This window comes from Myotis myotis, unplaced genomic scaffold (assembly GCF_014108235.1).
Source record: "Myotis myotis isolate mMyoMyo1 unplaced genomic scaffold, mMyoMyo1.p scaffold_m19_p_2, whole genome shotgun sequence".
In the NCBI taxonomy this organism is placed as follows: domain Eukaryota; kingdom Metazoa; phylum Chordata; class Mammalia; order Chiroptera; family Vespertilionidae; genus Myotis; species Myotis myotis.
In genome coordinates this window covers 18,356,361-18,374,803 of record NW_023416324.1, presented here as the reverse complement: position 1 = coordinate 18,374,803, position 18,443 = coordinate 18,356,361, and the positions used below count along the sequence as shown (strand labels likewise).

At 38.3% G+C, this 18,443-nt stretch overlaps 1 protein-coding gene across 40 annotated transcripts in view; it reads left to right on the top strand.

Annotated features, from left to right (window-relative positions):
• The window catches only part of PUM1 (pumilio RNA binding family member 1), a 131,304-nt gene that overhangs the window by 40,877 nt on the left and 71,984 nt on the right, over window positions 1–18,443 (top strand). For 21 of the 40 annotated variants that reach the window (XM_036349988.1, XM_036350011.1, XM_036350015.1 and 18 more), the window contains 2 exons: window positions 13,602–13,710; window positions 14,661–14,839. The exons of 3 other annotated variants lie outside the window; for them this stretch is intronic. In XM_036349988.1, the coding sequence (XP_036205881.1) occupies window positions 13,602–13,710; window positions 14,661–14,839 (288 nt within the window). Of the gene's footprint in view, window positions 1–9,668; window positions 9,689–11,324; window positions 11,419–13,601; window positions 13,711–14,660; window positions 14,840–16,504; window positions 16,598–18,443 lie in introns of those variants that run through there. 16 more of the 40 variants (XM_036350018.1, XM_036350017.1, XM_036350019.1 and 13 more) reach the window with 8 other exon arrangements.

Sequence of the window (18,443 nt, the reverse complement as noted above, 5' to 3'; positions counted from 1 at the left end):
AATTATCAGCTCCTCTATGAAAGTTGTCTTATTATTAATTAAATTTTTTTATTATTTTAAATTTATTATTGAAAGTATTACAGATGTACCCTTTAAACATTTTTTTCTTTTTTTTTTTTATTTCAGAGAGGAAGGGAAAGGTAGAGAGAGAGAAATATCAATGATGAGAGAAAATCATTGATAGACTGCCTCCTGCATGCCCCACACGGGACCGAGCCCACAACCTGGGCATGTGCCCTGACCGGGAATCGAACCATGACCTCCTGGTTCATAGTTCAACGCTCAACCACTGAGCCATGCCGGCTGGGCCAGATATACCCTTTTTTAATAAAAGCTTTCTTGCTCTCACCAACCAGAAGCTATGGAAATGAATTCAAATAGCAAGTTATTTGTATCATTCTTATGGCTCTAGTTTATTTTATACATAATGATTTGTGTAAATGTTTTTTATTTGATTGCACTTAAGTTTGTTGAGGGCAGGGGCTTCAGCTAATAATATACTTTGTAAATAATGGATGCCTAATATATTGTTTTGAGTGAAACTTAAGCAGTAAATACCTTTTTCTAAGCATGGATTCCTCTTTATTTTCTCTTTATTTCAGAAGTTGGTATTGGCCTCTCCTCAAGGTACCATAGTTCAGTTATGAAAGTCTTTGTCTGCTCTGTTCAGAATACTTTTTTACCCTTAGGGATAAGGAGTATTTGAAAGGGGAGGATGAGGAAGAGATATAACTGAAAAACATTTATTCAACCTTCTCTGCAAATTTTTATATTTTTGAACTATTAGATAATTACTTTTGTTTAATACAGATCAATAGGACACTTTCTCTGGGCCATTTGCTGGGGTATGGAAATATCCTTATTACATATACACTACCAGACATAAGGGTATTTGAAAAACTAAAATTATTTTTGTTATATTTCTTGTTTAAGCATATGTTAGACTGTGTTGTGTATAATTCTCATATATTGTTATTTTATTGATGAGGAACCAGGGCACCAAAGTTTAATTCATTGTCTCTTGGTTAATTAATGCATTCTGTGGTTTTCATAATAAAGCACGTGGAAGTTTATTTTTTCTATTGGTCTTCCCAATACATATATAGTTGCCATATCTATAAAATACTCATCTCCTGGAATGCATGAAAAGGGAGCTTGTCCATATATGGCATACTGAGATCCTTGCCAATTGAATAATAAAAAAATACTCTGAGGCTGACTGGATATGAGTCGGGTAGATCATGAAGCAATCTAGATGTTTTCATGGTTTTATTTGTGAGCTTTACAGGTTTCTTAAGTTTTAGCTTTTGTGCACTGGGCTCTCAGGAACTGTAACAAAAATCATTTATATAACTATTAAAGTCTAGATGTAGTATAACATGAATGTAGTTACGTTATAGATCAAACCATACGCTTATACATATATGAAAACAAATGGCCTTATTTATAGGTAAATAGCAGAGGTGACATAGTCTTCTGTTTACTTACATGCTTTCCCTGTACCCTGCAGAAAAAGCTTGGGTCATTGGGCATTTTTTCATATTTTGAACATAGTTTGCTGTCTGTCAGGTTTTATGAAGACGTTTCGTTTGGCTGTGTTCCAATAACTTGAACTAGGAAGGTATAAAGAAAATTTTATTTTCAGTGGATTTTGCAGTGGAGAAAGGAATACTGTGGAGTTTGCCCTAGGTTAATTTATCACAAAATAACATGGAGATTGAGATGTTAACAGTAACTGAATTTTTTTGAAGAGCATGTTTTATGAAAGTACAGCCAGTGTCATGATAAATTTGTTAACATTGAATGTGTTCTTTGTGTGGTAAAAAACACTGGGAAACCCCTGTGCTCCTTTGAGTAGAATGCATTCTCACACTAATCATCAATTGAAGAACTGTTTGCAATTTTATCTAATTTGGGTTCTAAAATTGAAGAGCTACTAAATTTTTCTTATTTGATTGCTTTTTTTACTCCAGCAACCCACAGTGGACCTTCAGGACAACCTTAAAACTTTACCATTGGACTTGTAAACTTAAACTTGCAACACCATCTTCTGACATATTTGTATCTTGTTTTTCATCTAGTTTTGCACTCAATTGATTCTACAGAATCAGTTGCTGATTAAAAGAACTTCAATGATAGACTGGCTTATGTATACTTAGTGACTTCATTCTTGATTATCATAATGGGCTATGAGTCTTCACTTTTGAAATTGCATAGCTTTTTTAACTAGAGGCCAAGTGCACAAATTCGTGCTCCAGTGGGGTCCCTCGGCCTGGCCTGCGGGATCGGGCCGAAACTGGCTCTCCAACATCCCCTCAGGGGTCCCAGATTGTGAGAGGGCGCAGGCCAGGCCAGGCCAGGCCGAGGGACCCCACCACCTATGCATGATTGGGACTGGGGAGGGACTGTGGGAGGGCTCCAGGGCATGTCCAGACTATCTCACTCAGTCCCAATCGGCCGGACCTCAGCAAAAAGCGAACCTACCAGTCGGAGCATCTACCCCTGGTGGTCAGTGCACCTCATAGCGACTGGTTGACCAGTCAACTGTCTGTCCCTTGGTGGTCAGTGCACGTCATAGCGAGTGGTTGAACAGCCTTAGCATATCATTAGCATCATGATATGCTTTGATTGGTTGAACGGACGACTGGACACTTAGCATATTAGGCTTTTAGTGTATAGGATAGGATGCTTGGAAAACAGAGAGGCATTTAAGCAGCGGTTCGTACATTCCTTGCCTCCATTTCTATAGGTCTCTTCTCTAACCATTTTTGCCTAGATTACCGTAGTGACCTCTTTGCTTAGCCTCCCAGCATCCAAATCCTTTCCATTACCCCATTTTATGGAGAAATGTCAGATTAATCTTTTAAAATTAGTTTTTATGATGTTACTCCCTAGTGGATTAGAGCCCAACTTGTTGGTGTTCCATAAAGACTCACTGGCGACTGGACTAGTTCTGCTTTTTCACCTCCTTACTCCTTTCCTATGTCAATACCAGCCTTTTCTATTGGTGGACACCTGCCCCAATTGTTTTCATTTCTAGCTTTGCTCTTTATGGAAAGCCCTTTTCACTGTCTTCTCACTCTCAATCTCCCCCCCATTCCCACCCTTTTTAAGGCATTCCTCGACCTGTCCTATCTCAGGTTATTGTTCCTTTCTTCATCTGTAGTGGATTGTAAAGTTTAACATTCTGTACCATACTATTAGTGTGTTTACTCTTAAGCGCTCTGTAACTGTATCAGTTTGACTCCTGGTAGGTTTTTATTTTTAATCATTTCTTTCAGGGCAAAGAAGTCTTTTACTACTTTCATTATTCCAGTAGTGGCTAATGCAGGCTATTCAAGTAATAGTGTTTACATCAGTAAGTACTTGAGATGCTGAAACTTTTAAATTTTTTCAGTAGCCAGAAAAGTAGTATTGGTCTTCAGATGTAGGAGAGAAGATCAAATTAGATCATATTGTCCAAGCCTAAGTAATGTCATCCTTACTGGAAGGACATTAGATACAACTATAAACAGTGCTTATGAAAAGTAGTTAATAACTTGGCAAAATATTTTTTAAAAATTTGTTAATTTTTCCCTGGCTGGTTTGACTCAGTGTATAGAGCGTTGGTTTGTGGACTGAAGGGTCCCAGGTTCCATTGCAGTCAAGGGTACATGCCCAGGTTGTGAGCTCTGTCTCCAGTAGGGGGCGTGCAGGAGGCAGCCGATCAATGATTCTCTCTCATCATTGATATTTCTCTCTCCCCCCTTCCTTCCTCTCTGAAATCAATAAAAATATAAAAAAATAAAATAATTTAAAAATAAAATAAAATATAATAATTCCCCCTTAAAAATGTTAATTTTATGTATGGCATAATTGTAATTATGAAAAAGAAAAGAAACTGTACCTCCCCCCCCCCTTTTTTTTTTCAGAGGGCCAGAATAGATTTTAACCAAAAAGATAAAAAGATATTTAGTTAGGAACCTGTAAGTATGGACATTTGTTTTCAGTAGTAATTATCTTGCCACATAAGCTAAAAAATTTTTTTTTTTAAACAAATGGATTAGTGACATTTTTAAAAATTGATTTTTTTAGAGAGAGGAAGGGAGAAAAAGAGAGAGAGAGAAACATTGATATGAGGGTGAAACGGATTGGCTGCTCTTGCACATTCCCATATCGGGGATCTAGCCTACAACCCTTTTTAAGAAAAATATTTTTATTGAGTTCAGAGAGGAAGGGAGAGGGAGAGAGAGATAGAAACATCAGTGATGAGAGATAATCATTGATTGGCTGCCTCCTGCACACCTCCTACTGGGCATCAAACCTGCAACCCGGGCATATGCCCTTGATTGGAATTGAACCTGGGACCCTTCAGTCCACAGGCCGATACTCTGTCCACTGAGCCAAACTGGCTAGGGCCGTGGTCGGCAAACTGCGGCCCGCGAGCCACATGCGGCTCTTTGGCCCCTTGAGTGTGCCTCTTCCTAAGCCTTAGAGGAGTACCTTAATTAAGTTAATAACAATGTACCTACCTATATAGTTTAAGTTAAAAAAATTTGGCTCTCAAAAGAAATTTCAATCTCGTTGTACTGTTGATATTTGGCTCTGTTGACTAATGAGTTTGCCGACCACTGGTAGGGCAACCCCCAACCTTTTGGTGCATGATGACACCCAACTAACTTAACCACACCAGCCAGGGCTAGGCTAAAAATTTTAAGAAGTAATTACTAGATGCAGATCGTGATGCTGCCTAGTAGAGAAATGTGAAAAAATTATAGCAAATGTTGATTGTTAGAAATTTTTTTGGTGATTTGAAATAAAACAAAAATGTAATAGTAACATTTAAAAATAATCTTGCCTAGTCCAGTATGGCTCAGTAAATAGAGCATTGGCCCACAAACCAAAGGATCACAGATTGAATTCCCAGTTAAGACACGTACCTGGGTTACAGGTTTGATCCCCGGCCTCTGTCGGGGTGGGTGCAAGAGGCAACTTCTCTCATATTGGTGTCTGCCTGTCTCTGCCTCCCTCTCTCTGAAGATCAATGGGAAAAATATCCTTGGGTGAGGATTAACTAAAAAAACAAAACAAAACAAAAAAACCATCTTTAGCCCTGGCCTGTGTAGCTCAGTTGGTTGGAAGCGTCATCCCATAAATTGAAAGTTGGCGGGTTCGATTCGCGGTCAGGGGACATGCCTGGGTTGTGGGCTTCATCCCCAGTAGGGAGTGTGCAGGAGGCAGCTGATCAGTGATTCTCATCATTGATGTTTCTATCTCTCCCTCCCCCTTCCTCTCTGAAATCAATAAAAATGTATTAAAAAAAAAAAGGGCAAGGCACTTCCTTAATTAGTAGATATATGAATAGGAAGTGAGAATTTAAATCATATTCCTTAAATGGAAAGAGAAGGTGAAAACCAAAACACCGTCTTTATTTATATAATTAGTTATTTTTAATTGAAAAATATCTGGCTAGAAAAATATAAAAATAACTGGCTAATGATTAAACTATTGAACATTTTGAACATTTCCTTATTTAAGTGATAGTTTGCAAAGTAGATTGGAAGTTATCTGCTTTCTTAAGAATATTTGAAACAGTGTTGCTCAGTGGTTGAGTGTTGGCCCATGAATCAGGAGGTCACCGGTTTGATTCCTGGTCAGGGCACATGCCCGGTTGCGAGCTTGATCCCCAGGAGGAAGCGTGCAGGAGGTTCCTCTCATTGGTGTTTCTGTCTCTCCATCCCCCTCCCTCCTCCCATCCTCTAAAATCAATAATGACATATTTAAAAAAATACTTGAAACATGTTATGAGTTCTTCCCCTTAAAATTGCCATTAACTTTTGTCACTTAAAAATTAAGGTGAAGTGAAATGTGTCTACTTAAGAGAACATGTCTTATTTATTTGTAGAGAATTCTGTATCACCATCATCGAAGTTTTTATTTATTAGAAAATCAGTTCCAAATCATAATAAAAGTAGATTTTGTAACAAGTCATCCATAATCCCATCACACTAACCTAGTTCAGTTTTTATTTTTCTTCCCAATCTTGATCTAAAAGGGAAAGAGGTACCATGAGAAGCATTATTTACATGTATATTTTACTTTTAAAATTTAATGTTATTTTACAAATATTGCATATCATTATTATTATTTTTTAAATATATTTTTATTGATTTTGGAGAGGAAGGAAGAGGGAGAGATAGAAACATCAGTGATGAGAGAGAATCATTCATCAGCTGCCTCCTGCATGCCCCCTACTGGGGATTGAGCCTGCAACCCAGGCATGTGCCCTCGATTGGAATCGAACCTGGGACCCTTTAGTCCGCAGGCCGATGCTCTATCCACTGAGTCAAACTAGCTGGGCTCCATATCATTATTATGGCTATTCTGTATAAGTACCGCGCGCTAACCGATTGCGCCACTGGAGCTCCTATTATGGCTATTCTGGGTGAGCTTACGTAGTACTTAGCAGCTGTCTATTGAACATTTACTTTGCTCCCAGTTCTTTTTGCTCTTTTATGTTGAATGTAGAGTTTTTTTCTTTTGACTTTTTTGTCATTGAGATCAATTCTCAGGAATGACCATGATTCTTGATGTATATATTTTCTGATATAAAAAGAATTGTGACATCGAATAGATATACCTTTTGTTTAAGCCTTCTAAATTATACTTTAAAAAATGTTTTTATTGATTTTTAGAAAGAGGAAGGGTAAGGGATAAAGAGATAAAAACATAGATTGGCTGCCTCTTGCATGCCCCCTACTGGTGATTGAGCCCTCAACTTGGGCATGTGTCCTAACCAGGAGTCAATCCTGTGACCTCTTGGTTTATGGGTTGATACTCAACCACTGAGCCACACTGGCCAGGCTAAATTATACTTTTACATTTAAATTGGTTTTGGTTAAAACTTTAGTAATTATTTGAGTGTAGTTCATAGTATTTGTGAAAGCACTTTGTACACTATCTTACTTGATTTCACAACAACCCTCTATGGCAGTGGTTCTCAACCTTCCTAATGCCACAACCCTTTAATACAGTTCCTCATGTTGTGGTGACCCCCCAGTTTCATTGTTACAAATTGAACATAATTAAAGCATAGTGATTAATCACAAAAACAATATGTAATTATATATGTGTTTTCTGATGGTCTTAGGTGACCCCTGTGAAAGGGGAGTTCGACCCCCAAAGGGGTCGCGACCCACAGGTTGAGAACCGCTGCTCTATGGTATGGAGGGCTAGGTAAATCCCCTAAGGACATTAAGGTTTTGAGAAGGGCTTTCTGAAAATTTTCACACATCACAGCTCTGACTAGAACATGTGACTGTCAGCAGAAACCAATACAACTATTTCAGTCAGTTCTGAGATCTCCTTTTTCTGAGTTACTATCCAATTCTTTTAATGTAATGAGATAGTTACTAAGAAATTAAAAATAGGGTGAGGGAGGGGGGTGTCGGTCTATATCTTACCAGCTAGTTAAAATATCAGGTATTTGACTTGATGATTGGCTACATTCCAATGAAAGGAAGCTTGTGTTGGAAGTTTTCATTGCCATAACATGATCAGACCTGAGCATGGCTGCAGGGCTGTAGCTTTCCTGTGAATAGTATTCCTTAAGAAGCCACATTTCTGCTGAGGGACAGCTTTATGCCATCTATGTTGAGTCTATAAGCAGTGACCTAATATTTTATGCCTCTTGAACAGAGTACTTGTTGGAATGTGCATTTAGTGTTGAGACCATCTGAAAACTTCATTGATACTTCCTTATGCAAATATTAGTGATGGTATGGTCAAAATGCCCAATCTTTAATAATCATCCTGCCTCTTAGTTTCTGCAAAGCTGTGGTCATGGTTCCTCTTGTAGTGTTTTGTGAATGCTCTCAATTTTATGGGATTTGTACTGAAGTGGGCTGGGTGATGCTGTGCTGGGCACATGGGAGCATTTCATTGGCTAGTCAGTAGTTTTATCAGTATTATTAAAGAACAAAGTACTAGTTTGCTTTTTAAATAATAATAGCAGTTAATTTGTTGAATGGTTACTCTGCGTTTAGCATTATATATTATACACTATCTCATTTAATGTTCATAACAGTTCATTTTATGGGTGAGAAAACTGAGGCATGGAGGGGTAAAATACACACAGTTGGGATTTAAAACCGTTTAAAAAATGATTTCAGAGCACCTGTGTGCTTTACCACTATATTAGTCTTAAAATAAGAAGCCTAGAGGTTCTTGACATTCTCAGCCCTTAATTGTCTCTACCTCTGTTTAAAGGGCTCTTAGCCAAAACCGGTTTGGCTCAGTGGATAGAGCGTCGGCCTGCAGACTGAAGGGTCCCGGGTTCGATTCTGGTCAAGGGCATGTACCTGGGTTGCGGGCACATCCCCAGTAGGAGATGTGCAGGAGGCAGCTGATCGATGTTTCTCTCCCATCGATGTTTCTAACTCTCTATCTCCCTTCCTCTCTGTAAAAAATCAATAAAATATATTAAAAAAAAAATCTTTAAAAAATAAAAATAAAGGGCTCTTAGTAGGAGTTAATGTGATGTTTGCGCAACGGTGGCTTTGTGTATGGTCTTTTTGTTACATGATAAAATAAAAAAGGTGTTTCTAATAAAAATTTAGAGGTTTCCCAAGCAGATAGTAGTATTTGTAAACCAATGCTTGATTTCTGTTTTGTTCTCCAGAAGCCTCATGACTAAGCTTGCTTGATTTCTTCTTTAAGTCTTTTCTTTTACAAACCTATAGTTCAAGCTGGGATAATAGTGTGTGTGTGTTTCTCCCAAAGATTTGAAAACAGAGGGGTGATTAGGAGTCCCATTTAATGGGATAATACAAAGAAGAGTACAAGGTCCTTGTGTTGCTGGGAGGATGTAGGCTCTCCCAAGTCTTGTTTCTTAGTAAGCCTTGAAAGGGCTTTAAATCTGCAAATCATAGATGATTGGATTATGAAATTAACCCACGCTAACCAGAACTGCAAGAGACTAATGTAAGAAAACCATAATGTAGTTTACTAATTTATAAGGAGAAGTAATAACTCTAAAGTGGACAGGAGGATTGCATCCAGTGATCAGCATGCTTGGCTACAGGAGGAAGCCAAGTTCTTATAAAAAGTTTGCTTGGTAAGCAGATTTTGAGCCAGGAAAGTTACTTGGATGTTTTTAGTAGCTGCTGTAGTCAAGCTACTATCTAGCCTGTTGCATTAACTGCTTTTTATAAGGATAGAATTGTTTGTGCATCATATATATAAACATGCCAACTAGATAATAATGCCTACATCTGACTCCCTGGGCCTCCTTTGCTTTTATCAGACCAATTCCTAATTCCCATTATCTTCTTTTAGAATTGTCAAATCTTTTAATCCTCTTTTTACCTAAATTTTTTTAAAGTGAAGTTTGTAAACCTCTGCTGTGATCTTTTTTTGTTTTTTAAATATATCTTATTGATTTTTTACAGAGAGGAAGGGAGAGGGATAGAGAGTTAGAAGCATCGATGAAGGAGAACCATCATGAGAGAGAAACATAGACTAGCTGCCTCCTGCACACCCCCCACTGTGGATGTGCCCGCAACCAAGGTACATGCCCTTGATTGGAATTGAACCTGGGACCCTTCAGTCCTCAGGCCGACGCTCTAGCCACTGAGCCAAACCGGTTAGGGCTGCTGTGATCCTTTTTATTCTGACAAAGAGCTGTATTTATTTCCAAGTTCTTGATGGGGTAAGCATAACTCTTTTTATCCACTAGTTGCACTTCAGTTTTTGGTAATTGAATTGAAGTGTGGTTTAAGTGAAGGTTTGGCAGCTCCTGGCATTTATGCTGGTCGGTTGGTGAATCCTAGGATGTTTTAGCCAGTGCTGTGAATGACATAACCTCCAGAAAGTTGCTGCTGAATTTGAAATAACAGTTGGATACTCAACATCACTTTGCTGTATAATTCAGTAGATTATAGTATAGCTCCTTTTACTATGATCAGTTTTGAACAGTAACGTATTTTAGTTGACTCTTGAATATGTGATTGCTACTAATTGTCAGTGAGCTTAACATCTCTGAGTTGATTTGATTTAGGAGAATATAAAAAAGCCAGTCATTTTAAAAATAAGGGCTATTAGGGAGAACATAAAATGGAATGGATATAATTTTTCCAAATTCAAAAGTACTTGGATTTTGGGTATTAGAACTAGAACAAGAAGTGCTTCTTGAAGTCAAACTCTTGAAGAAGTATTTTGAATATAAGAAAATACTATATATTGACAACTGTATCTGTTACCTATTGCTACATGACAAATTACCCCAAAATTTAGTGGCTTAAAACAACACAGGTTAAACCTCACAGTTTCTGGAGGTCAAGAACCCAGTCATCGCTTGGCAAGAACCTCTATATTAGAGTCCCTTGCGAGCTGCAGCCAGCCATCTCAAAGTCAATTGGGGAAAAGTCTGCCTCCAAGCTCACTCACATGGTTGATGTCAGGATTAAGTTCCTTACAAGTTGGAGTGAGGGCCTCAATTCATAATGAATTGATGCCCAGTGACCTCTTGTGGTTCCAGCAGCTGGCTTCATCAAAGGGAGCATGCAAGATAGATGTAAGAGGGTAAGAGAGAGAAGTAGAGGCAAGACTGGTCAGTTTTTTATGACAACCTTGAGAGAGACAACCCATCCCTTTTGCCTTATGTTATTCCTTAGAAGCAAGTCACAAGGTCTAGCCCACAGTAAAGAGAAAGAGATTACCAGAGGAATCATTTCAAATGCTGCTTACCACACACCTGAAGAGTGGGGATGGGTATGTTTTGGACAAAAGAAAGAAGTAGTAGGTTCCATGTAAGATCCAGAGACTGAAGAAGTTTGCTAAGTTTGCTTCTGTCTTTGCGTCTGTCTTACTTTGGTGCAGTACTTTTCCTTTCCTTTCCACTTGCAGGGCACTCTTGTAACCCATAATTCCTACCTTTTTTCTCCCAGAATCAGCATGCCGCCATCCTCTCTCCCACCTCCTTTTTCTTTATCTCTTACAGACTTGCCTTTTCAGTGCCTGCTGTTTTCATTGATATAGTAATTGTATCTTCTTGTTGCCACTCTGCCAAAGCATAAGGAGTTCTAGTACTTTTGGGGCTGTTCCTAGCATCTACTTAGGATTTATATTTATACCAATTGTTAATAGTGGGACATATGGCCTCTTGGTATCTGACTAGGGTCATGAGTTTTTATGTGTGTTCCTATGAGATTTGTTGCATTTATCCCTACTTTTAAATAGAATCTTCACTTTTTAGTAACTTTCTATGTTGTACTAGTATAGTTGTTTCCTTTGAGAGAATTTCATCTGGAAACAGCCTTGTTTATATGTTCACTTGCTTTTGCTAGCTTTGTGTTATGACAGCCTGGCAAGCTACAGTGAAAGATGACAGGATTCCAGAAGCCATTTTTGAAGTCTTGAGTTCAAGGACTGCTACTCTCAGTAAGCAATTTGACCAGCTATGGACAGATTATATTATTTTGCACATGGAGTTTGGTACTTACACAATCTTTTCCTTGAGGTTTGAATAAAGATTTTCCAATTTGTGTAGAGAGGGATGAGCACTATAATGAATATTTTTGATCACCTTTGCTCTCTTTCCACAAATTAACCAACTAGTGAGGTGTCCCTTATGCTGACATTCTTCTGGTACAGAGAAGTTAATGGGAACTTCTCTTTGCTCACACTCCCTACAAAATAGAGGAGAAAAATCAAAATGTTAGTTGGAAAGGGACTACCAATAGGGAAGTAAATTCTGTTTGTAATCTTCTGAGAGGGCATTTTTGAGACTAAAAGGAGAAGTTGTTTAAAAGCAAGAATTCTTGAATTGTGCTTGAGTAGTTCTCATTAATTTGCAGTGTCCCTTCTGTGATTTATAGCTATTTTGCCTTGATGTAATGCCATTGAATACATTTATTGAGAACCTGATATGTGGCAGGCATTGTGCTAGGCACTCATCAACAGGACTTCTAATCATCTCAACAACTTGGAAAATATTTCCTTTATCAGTACAAAGAGATGAGGCACCCAGGACAGTTCAGTGATTTGTCCTAGGATACACATCCAAGTTGTCTGGTCTAAGGCTTCCTTATTCCACTACTTAGCTATTATGGTCTGGGCTCTTTCTCTTGTTTGTTCCTCCCCTGCTTCCCAAATTTCAAGTTAAGAGACAAGCTCTCTCATTGTTTCCCCCAAAGAATGAACCCAAGGGGCTCACTAGGAATTGACTGCTTATAACTACTTATCTTCAAGCAAATCTATGCTTCTGTGTATTAAAATGCCAGACCCAAATCTGTATTCTGTCATGATCTTGTTGGCTTAGAAATAAATTAGGACCTGAAGAGAAAAGTGTGGGAAACTGCTTTGGTCCAGGTAGTAGTAGCCCATGTCTATCAGATTTATAGAGCTAGATTAACTAGATTTAAAATATGCTGAGAAATGTAGAATTTCTGTTTGGAAAGTTGAGATTTATTTTAGTGAGGGCAAAGTTGAGTTATTCCTCCATTATCATTGGGTTATGGGTTTTAAATTGGAAAGATAGACATTTATTATCGAGGAAAGCAAATGTTTTGTTCCTCCTGGGTTTTAACTCTGTACCTCTGAGACATTCAACTCCCCAGGTGTGCTCATTTATGCTCAAAAGCAGTGATTAAGTACTATCTCAAACACCTGAGTTTCTTGTCTGACTAGTAGCAGCTGAAATGAAAACATAATTAGAGGAAATAAAGAGGGACATTTTAGTAAGTAAAGCTGATGACCAGAATGAAGAATGATGGCATTCTAGTGGAATTTTATTTTGTAACTCTGGTCACGAATGCTTTGCTCTTGTGTAAAACTGTACTGTGTTTTGCTTGAAGGCTACTTTGCATTTCTTTGGTTGAAGCTAGTTTAAAGTTCTCACATTGTAAGTTTATGGACAGTGATGCCTGCATTTCTACGAAGTATAGAATGTTTTGTGAAGTCACTTTAATGACATTACTAAGTATTGTTAAAATTAATTGAGGTTAGGAGGTTTTATGTCTCTTCCAGTAATGGGGAAAGACAGCTATTCTGTCTTTCCAAAAATTTTGGAATAGGTTAATGATGTGGTTGGGAAGTATTTTTTGTTTGTGTTTTTCTTTCTGGTGATGAAAGTTTTTTAGTTAACAGAATCTCTGTATATAAAGGAGGTGGATTTTGCCTGTAGCATTCTGAGTAACTGTATGGTCAGTTAATACATATGTGGGCAAAAGTGTTTTAGTAGTTGTAGGTATTTTTCTTTTTTCAGTAAGAGATTTCTTAGCAAGCAGTTAGCTAATAGGTCTAATATGAGTCCCCTTTCCCCCTTTAAAAAATCTCGGCATAGGTTAAGTGAAAAGTTGTAGATATTTAAGCTGAGCCTCTATTGTGACGGCCTGATCTGTGCAGGGCCCTCCCCACCTGCCACCCTTGCCGTAGATCTCTCTGTGACTTTTGCCAAACGTACAGAAGTGTTCTGACCACAGTCTATGTAGCCAGAACACTGTGACTGGAAACTTCCAGGGCACGTGAGCATCTTCAGTACCCTTGTCTAAAAGAAAGTGTTGACTGCTGTACTTTCATCCTTTATGAATTCTTTAAAAGCGTCTATTATTTTTAATTTGCAGCAGCTCTTGCCAGGTAAAAAGTTTTGGGAAACAGATGAATCCAGCAAAGATGGACCAAAAGGAATATTCCTGGGTGATCAATGGCGAGACAGTGCCTGGGGAACATCAGGTAATCTAGATCTAGCCTCTGTACTGTGATTTATGCCTGTCTTAGAGCTCCTTTCCTCAGCAATTGGCAAGTCATAAATTGTACATCAGTGACATAAGCATGTCAAGCAGTGTCCTGTCCTATAACATAATTACCATGAAGGAGCTTATGTGATATAATTTATTAAAGCATAATTAAGCAAAATCAAATCTTCAGTATTTTATTGAAGTGCTAGCCACAGGGGAATGGTCTTATTTGAAATGACCATAATTTCAGCTATAACTTCTTGTTCTGTACTGCTGTCAGCATACTTAGAATTAGAAAATCCATGCCTGCCATTTGAAGTCATGCTTCTTTTTCCTCCCCTTGCCCCCCTGCATAAAGTGTATGGGATGATCTATCTGTATGTGGGTGAGGCCAAAAATCAAGTCACTGGGCACAGATGCTCTTCTGACAGATTACCCTTGAAGAGGGATGGGGAGAACTTGTAGAGGCAGACACACTGACAGCAGAAAGAAATGATAGATCACAGGGAGGAAGGAGACAGAAAACCCAAAAGCTGATGTGCTGTTATAGCACAATATAAGAATGGAAACTCAGATAACAGCAAGTCATCAGAAGAATCAAATTATGTTTAAAAAGGGCAGTAAAATCATGTTTTGTTTTAGTGATATCACAAATAAAACCCATTAAAAAGAAATTCTACCACTTGAAAGGAGCAAACATTAATTTATTCACTTAGCTAGGAAAACCAGTTCTGTGAACTGCTGTATTGCTCTGCTGTCCTGGATATATGAGGGGTGTGTTCCGTTTTCTTCGTTATTTAGTATGAAAACACAATAGGAGGTTTTGGCTCAACTGACTGTGGCAGGTTTCCTGACTCCCAGTCATTGGTTTATCCTTGAGACATCACTCATAATTTGTTTGAGCCTCTGGCTGCACTGTATCATGCTTGTGTATCTTTTTTGTAGATCATTCAGTTTCCCAGCCAATCATGGTGCAGAGAAGACCTGGTCAGAGTTTCCATGTGAACAGTGAGGTCAATTCTGTACTGTCCCCACGGTCGGAGAGTGGGGGACTAGGCGTTAGCATGGTGGAGTATGTGTTGAGCTCATCCCCGGGAGATTCCTGTCTAAGAAAAGGAGGATTTGTAAGTTGGCTTGAGGAACTTGTTCCTATATCTCTCTTTTTTAACCCCAAAACAAAACATGCCTGTTTAGTTTCCTTAGATATTCACAGCACTAATTAGAGGGTATTATAAAAACACTTACTGAAATTAGTAGGGGATGTAAACCAAACTATTAAACATAGAGAAATGATATTTTTTGGGGACACATTGATAGTAATGTGAGGTAGGAACTGAAATCTAGATTTCAGTTCATTGGTCTATCAGAAAATACCATTTTTAGTTTAAAACAACAGAAGTACACAAGAGTAGGAATTTGAAAAAAGAAAGCCGAAACTGGTGTCAGTAGTGAATAGATTGGAAAGCAGTGATTTGTCAGCACCCAAGAACCCTTAAAATGGATCAGCTATGTAGGATCATTCTTGTTTTGCTAGCTAAGTTTTAATTATAGAATGATCTTTGACCTTCTTTGAACAGCTATACTTCTCACACCCAGCCTGTCAGGAAATTAAAAATTCTGTTAATTCTATATCTGTAATTTTTTTGTGTGTCCATCACCATTGACCACTTTGATGCTAAATTTGAGTCAAAGCAGCTTGCCTGTCTATAGTCTCTTTCCTTTTAAGTCTAAGCAGTCCTCCTCAGGCATTCTTGATAGCCTTTCTCAAAACTAGCCCTTTCTATGGCATCGACTTTCTAGATCTAGAAGTCTTAAGATGGAAACATTTGAGTCTTCCTCATCTCTGACTTCCTCATCTGTGATAGGAAGGCCATGAGAGGCCCCATGACTCTGTTTCCCCTCCTTTTTCCCCAGGTCAGATTGTTTTGTACATTTTTAAAGCTCTCCCTGAAGTCCTTTTGGTCTAATAGTACTTGCTGGCAATGATTTAAGACATCTTTTTTCCTTCAAATCATATTAATTTTTTCCTCCATAACTATCTTTATCATATAGCATTTATTGTCAATATTTTTATTGGCGTATATCTGTTGCTGTGTGTCAGAGACTTCGTCTTATTTCCCCCCATTCCACTTGAAACTTCTTTAGTGTAACAGTAGTTTGTTTTTGGTGCAGCTTCAAGTGTCAAGTACAATTCTTTAATATGTTAGTGATATTAAATGAATGATTGTTGACTTGGTTGGCATGAAGAGAACCAGGTACACACGGAATTGGCTTTATTCTAGGCACATCTAAGGTGTTGCTTCAACATGGCCTAGAGCTTTTAATTTGTAGAAAAACCAGAAAAAAATGAAATGAACTTCTTTAAGAGACTGGTTTGGTTTTCTCTTAGCTCCACACTTAGAAGTTTGGTGTGAGGAATTTAGCCAGAAGAGGATCTCTTACAACAACTCATAGGAAGATCAAGGAACTAAACTGGGGCTTTTGTCTTAGTCTTGAGAACTAGCCATTCTGAAGCTGACTTGATTGTTTTTTGATGCTGTAAAGACGGAGAGGTCAGATTTAGTGGCTTGTGGATCAGATAGGAAAATACTTTTAATTTGAACCTTCCCAAGAGGCTGCTTGGGAAGAACAGGATCTACCCTTTGGATGTGGGGAATGGGATCAGGCAAAAATGATCATTTGCCTATTGTTCCATGGGAAGAATGGTGTTAACTACTTTTCTTCTTTCACCTTATCCCTAGCTTACCTCTTTTTTTTTTTTTTTTTTTTTGGTCCTCATACATTTTTAGCTCACGAACCCAGATTTCTCTAGGAAGTGCTGTCTATTCCTGCCTATAACTTTTAGTTATTTACTGTAGAAGAAAAGTTAGTGTTGTGTGTAGGTAAGTTGTTACTGTGGTAAACTGGAACCTGTGTTATGTATGTGATCAGTTTTTAATTCTTGTGCATTATCCAAGGTGGCATGTGCCTAGGTTACTGTGAAGTTTGAAGGAGGTAGAAAAATAATTGAAATAAAGAGAAAGATAAAGCTCTGGGATTGAATTAATATTTTTGTCTGTTTTTCTCTTTTTGAACAATTGTTTCATTATTCTGTGACAAAGCTGTATCTTTTGCATTGTGTCTTGCATTTGTATTTATGAAGGCAACTGTCATCCTTTGTTATCTTGGGAGGCTAATGGTTTTTAGTTCTTAAAATATTGTCACCAGAAGTTAAGACCTCAGGACAGAGTTCAGAAAATTGTACTCTAACAGTCAGATAATCTACTGAGCTGAGGTTTGCATTAGGATAAATGAAAATTCTGCACATCTGTGTTCCAGCTTCTTGTCAGAGGAAGGTCGTGGATAATGAAATATTATTCCATATTTTGACGTGGGTGCCATCTAAAGCAGCGATCGCCAACAGGTGGTCTGAGGACTGGGTCCACTGGTGGTCCGTGAGGTCCGAAAGTTTGGCGACCACTGATCTAAAGGATGGTATAGCAGGACTGATCAGTGACATCAAGCTACAACATTGGCATATTCAATAGTGGATGGATGCTTGAGGATCAGTGAATTACTTTTTCGCTTTGTGGTTGTATCCTGCTGATCTTATACCTAACCTGGCCTTTGCTCTACCTGTTGCTTAGGATGACATCTGACCAAAGTTCTGGTCATGGAAACCTTAGTCACTTTTTTTTTTTTAAAATATATTTTATTGATTTTTTACAGAGAGAAAGGGAGAGAGATAGAGAGTTAGAAACAGTGATGAGAGAGAAACATCGATCAGCTGCCTCCTGCACATCTCCTACTGGGGATGTGCCCGCAACCCAGGTACATGCCCTTGACCAGAATTGAACCTGGGACCCTTCAGTCCGCAGGCCGACGCTCTATCCACTGAGCCAAACTGGTTTCGGCCTTAGTCACTTTTTGGTTGTCATGATATGCATGCATCTTCTTGGAAAAGTTGAACTCAAAAAAAAAAAAAAAAATCTAACCTGTCCTTCAAAGTGTGGCTTATAGCTAATTGTACTAAACTAAAGGGTGGCTAATGGGCGGTTTATGGGTCAGAGCACTCAGGTGTTTTTACTTTTTGGGTGACTGTACCAGCATTACCTCCATAAGCCATGGAGAAGCCTCACTTGAGTCTCCTTAGAGCTGAAAACATCATTTCTGAGGAACGAATGAATGTAGATAGACCTCAAAACAAGTACTAAGTGGTCATTCTCAGATACTGACAACAGATAATCCAGGCTCTGATTAATTTTTCAGTTAAAGGAGGTTTAGAACCAAAGTAATCTACTCATTGTACAGTGGTTTTCCATTTTTAGTAAGGTTTTTACTGATTGCAACTTGAATGAAGGTATTTAACTCTTGTCTAGCCTTTTAAGGTTCATTTGATTTTGCACATGGATTCAGTTTAGTACTTACGGCTTCCGTGATAAGAGTACTTTCAGCCGACAATAAGAATTCGACAGCAGTATTTTGTTCTTAATACTGTAAATTTTTGGTGGTATTGCACATAGGAACCAGGGACTTCAGGATAGCGGTTTTCAGAATAGGAAACCTCAGAAGACCAGTTAAGCCAGGGTCAAGTTATTTATTTATTTATTTATTTAATATATTTTTATTGATTTCAGAGAGGAAGGAAGAGGGATATAGAAACATCATTGATGAGAGAGAATCATTGATTGGCTGCCTCCTGCATGCCCCCGACTGAGGACCGAGCCCACAGCTCAGGCTTGTGCCCTG